General features: G+C 31.0%; 1 protein-coding gene across 2 annotated transcripts; it reads left to right on the forward strand.

Moving 5' to 3' along the window:
- Window positions 1-2216: 2216 nt before the first annotated feature.
- Window positions 2217-3303, forward strand: LOC125849105 (ethylene-responsive transcription factor 2-like). Of its 2 annotated transcripts, none has more exons than XM_049529124.1 (2): window positions 2217-2948; window positions 3127-3303. In XM_049529124.1, exons 1-2 carry the CDS (start codon window positions 2281-2283, stop codon window positions 3146-3148), a joined length of 690 nt encoding a protein of 229 aa, XP_049385081.1. In that variant the 5' UTR covers window positions 2217-2280; the 3' UTR covers window positions 3149-3303. The 2 variants fall into 2 exon arrangements, with proteins under 2 accessions (XP_049385081.1, XP_049385088.1); XM_049529131.1 differs by having other exon boundaries at window positions 2217-2965; window positions 3127-3283.
- The last annotated feature ends 239 nt before the right edge of the window (window positions 3304-3542 follow it).

A 3542-nucleotide genomic window follows, 5' to 3' on the forward strand; every position in this document is an offset into this window, starting at 1 on the left:
TCTCTTGCAATAAATAAAAAAATTATTGTCTTAAAAGTTATTTATGGGAAAGGGTCAAAAATACCGTTTAATTTTTATTTATTAGTGGATTTTATTCTTACTGTTAAAATGAAGTTATTCTTACCTTTGTCGTTATTATACTTATCATTTATTGGACGGAAATCTCCAAATCACTTAAAATTACCCAATTTTTTATTAAAAAAAACCACCACCCTTATATAACTCAAATCGGACTTGGGGATTTCCGTCCACAGAGGGGCACAAATGATAAGTATAGTAACGACAGAGGTAAGAATAACTTCAGTTTAACAGTTAAGGTAAAGTCAACTATAATAAAACCTCACTAAATTAATATAGATGAGATCATAATATATTATTATTTTATAGAGGTATTATTTAATCGATAAATTAATATTTATTAATTTAAAGAGTGTTTCGATATCACAAAATTTGTTGGGGTATGAAATCCCAGAGAACTTAATAAATAAACTCACTTATGAAAATGTCATTCATGAACTTGCGGTCATGATTAATGATCTCGGCTTACACAATAAAATGGACGTTAATAACTTGTTGGATGGGTGAAAATAATACATGTCCAAAGGTCCAGAGCTTAGAAAACACTTATCACATTTAGAACCAGTTGAAGATGTGGATGATAAAGTTAAAGATGATATAATACTTGAGAACCAGCTACGCTAAGGAAACACATATCACATTTAGAACTCTTCTCAATTTTATGGTGCATTTCGAAAAGACAACACCAAAACTTTTTGGATGCAATAAGAAAGTTAGAAATGAGGTTCAATTAGATTTAAATTTTAACAAACAAACAAACAAAACACAATAGAATCATATTTCACTAAATTATCTTAGATATATTTATACTTTTAAAGAATTATTAATTTATAATATTAATGGGACAATATATTTATATAGGGGTCCTCTAAAACTATATTATCTTATTATCTTATCGAAATGAGTGATTTTTTTCATTGACTCAATATTATCTTAAAGAGATTTTTGATTAACCAAATATTAATTTAGTGAGGTTTTACTGTAATAAATGAAAGTTGAAGGGTATCTAATTTGTCTTTTCCCAAGTCTTTGTATGTTATCTACTCCCCCTTCTCAACAACACTTGTCAATTATTGATTTTGCACATTTTTAAGAAACTATAAATAGAAGAGTAATTTGATTATATCACACTTTGAATATAATAAATATAATGTCTTGAAAAATGTAATAGAGAAATGACTACAATTAATGATAAGGGTAAATTAGAAACTAAGTATAAAATTATCCATTGATTTCATAAAGTTCACAAGTATTGTTGGACATCCAAAAATAGTATAGTAAACGAGTATTGTTGAACGGAGGGAGTAATAAAATGTTATGGAAACAAATAGGAAAAGGGAGTCGGGGTTTGGAGGTGGCGTTTGGAATGACAAAATCAAACTCAACACATCCAATCCATTTAAATTTAGACGGGTCATTAATCTGCCAATTTATTAGCTCTACTCATTAAAAATTGGATTGATATATAATACAAATATTTATGAGAAAATCTTGTTATTTTTTTTTATTAATTTGATATTTTAAATATATCCATAATAAAGACAAAAATAATTTTGTTAGTTACTAAAATATTTTAAAAGAACAAATAAAACAATAAAAACTTAGTAAAAATTGAATAGAGTTGGTTTGACCCACCTCATTTTAACCCAAACAAATTTGGGTTGAATTGGATTGAGTCTTGACCCAATATGACCTATCCAAATTCGATTCAATTCGCCCAATTGTCACACTGCGATAATGGGACGGTCAAAGAGTGAGTGTTAGGTGGATTGAAAGGAGACAATAAACTTGAAATGTTTACCCAAAAATACCAAGTACAATGAAGGGAAATATTCTTAGAAATTCCTACAAAGATATTAGGACTAGTGGTAGGTGAATAAGTTAAGTACTCTATTTCTTTTGTCTCAATTTATGTGACATTTTTCAAATTTTGAGATTCAAATAAATGTATTTTTTACTGTAAATATTTTGAATTGTCAATTATTGTGATTTATAATACTTTTTAAGTAGCTTACAAAAAAATTGAAGATGCCATTTAAAAAATTCATGATCAAACTTAAATTATTTAACTCTCGAAAAACGAAAAGCATCATGTAAAACCGAGACACAAGAAGTACTATATATATGCAGCATTAGAGTTCAACTACAACTATTACATTACATTCATCAAATAAGTGAAAATTTCATTCATCCAAAAGAAGAATGAATCTTTCAATTGATGATGATGAAATCTTCTCTTTACCTAGCCTCGATGAACTTGAATCTATCACACATCTTCTTTATGATGATGATTCCGATTTTTTCGAAACTCTTTCACCAATGAGTTTAGATAGCACAACATTATTACCTAATAATCCTACCTCAAATTCACCTGAATCCCCCATAAGACCGGAGCCTCCGGAGGAAACAAAGGAAACATCTGTGGCGCGCGAACGCGAAGAAAGCGCGCCACAAGATTGGAGGCGGTTCATAGGAGTGAGGCGAAGGCAGTGGGGCACGTTTTCAGCCGAAATAAGAGATCCAAATAGGAGAGGAGCGAGGCTGTGGCTCGGAACTTATGAGTCTCCGCAAGATGCAGCATTGGCTTATGACCAAGCCGCTTACAAGATTCGGGGTACCAAAGCTCGGCTCAATTTTCCTGACTTAATTGGCTCGGACGTGCCTATGCCACCTAGAGTAACGGCTAGGCGTCGTACCCGCTCACGCTCGCGCTCACCCGAGCCATCAACAACTTCTTCGTCCTCATCTTCGTCCTCGTCCTCGTCCTCGTCCTTGGAAAATGGGACGAAAAAAAGGAAAATAGATTTGATAAACTCAATAGCCAAAGCCAAGCTACTCTGTCGTGTGAATTTACAAATGTTGATACAAATGTGAGAAAAGAGCAAAGGTTTATTTTTTCTTCGTTTAACAATTAAGTATTACGTATAATTAATAGACTCATCAAGGTTATTGTGTAAATGTACTCTCTCTTTAATGACCTTTCCTTTAATGGTTTTATTATGAATTTGACATTATTTCCTTTTATAAACTATTTATTGTTCTATACAGGGGGGAGCCACAAGCGTCCTAGAGGTTCATCCGAATTTCTCTTTATAATAAGGTTATATATAGAAGGATGTTGATTCTTTTTGATTTTTTTCGTGTGTTTTAATATTTTTAATAAAAATTCTGGCTCCTTCGTCAATTTTATATATTATAATGAATTCAGATCTACTATTTATCGAATGAATGCAGATACTCGTCAATTTTATATATTATAATGGATTCAAATCTACTATTTATCGTAATTTTATTGAATGAATTATATATCTGCATGCTGCATCCGCTACTGTGACCGGCCATTCACAACAAGTTGTTACACTACACGTAAGTTGAACAAAAAACATCGTTAAGTTTTATTTTGTAAAGAATAAATTTTAGTTAGTATCGGTTGTAAATTTTTTATACACTTGTTATATACAAAG

Source organism: Solanum stenotomum, chromosome 1 (assembly GCF_019186545.1).
Source record: "Solanum stenotomum isolate F172 chromosome 1, ASM1918654v1, whole genome shotgun sequence".
NCBI lineage: Eukaryota > Viridiplantae > Streptophyta > Magnoliopsida > Solanales > Solanaceae > Solanum > Solanum stenotomum.

Coding starts and splice junctions, on each gene's coding strand:
- LOC125849105 (XM_049529124.1), top strand. CDS start 2,281: ATGAATCTTTCAATTGATGATGATGAAATCTTCTCTTTACCTAGCCTC. Junction 2,949..3,126: donor TTACAAATGTTGATACAAAT/GTGAGAAAAGAG, acceptor TGTTCTATACAG/GGGGGAGCCACAAGCGTCCT.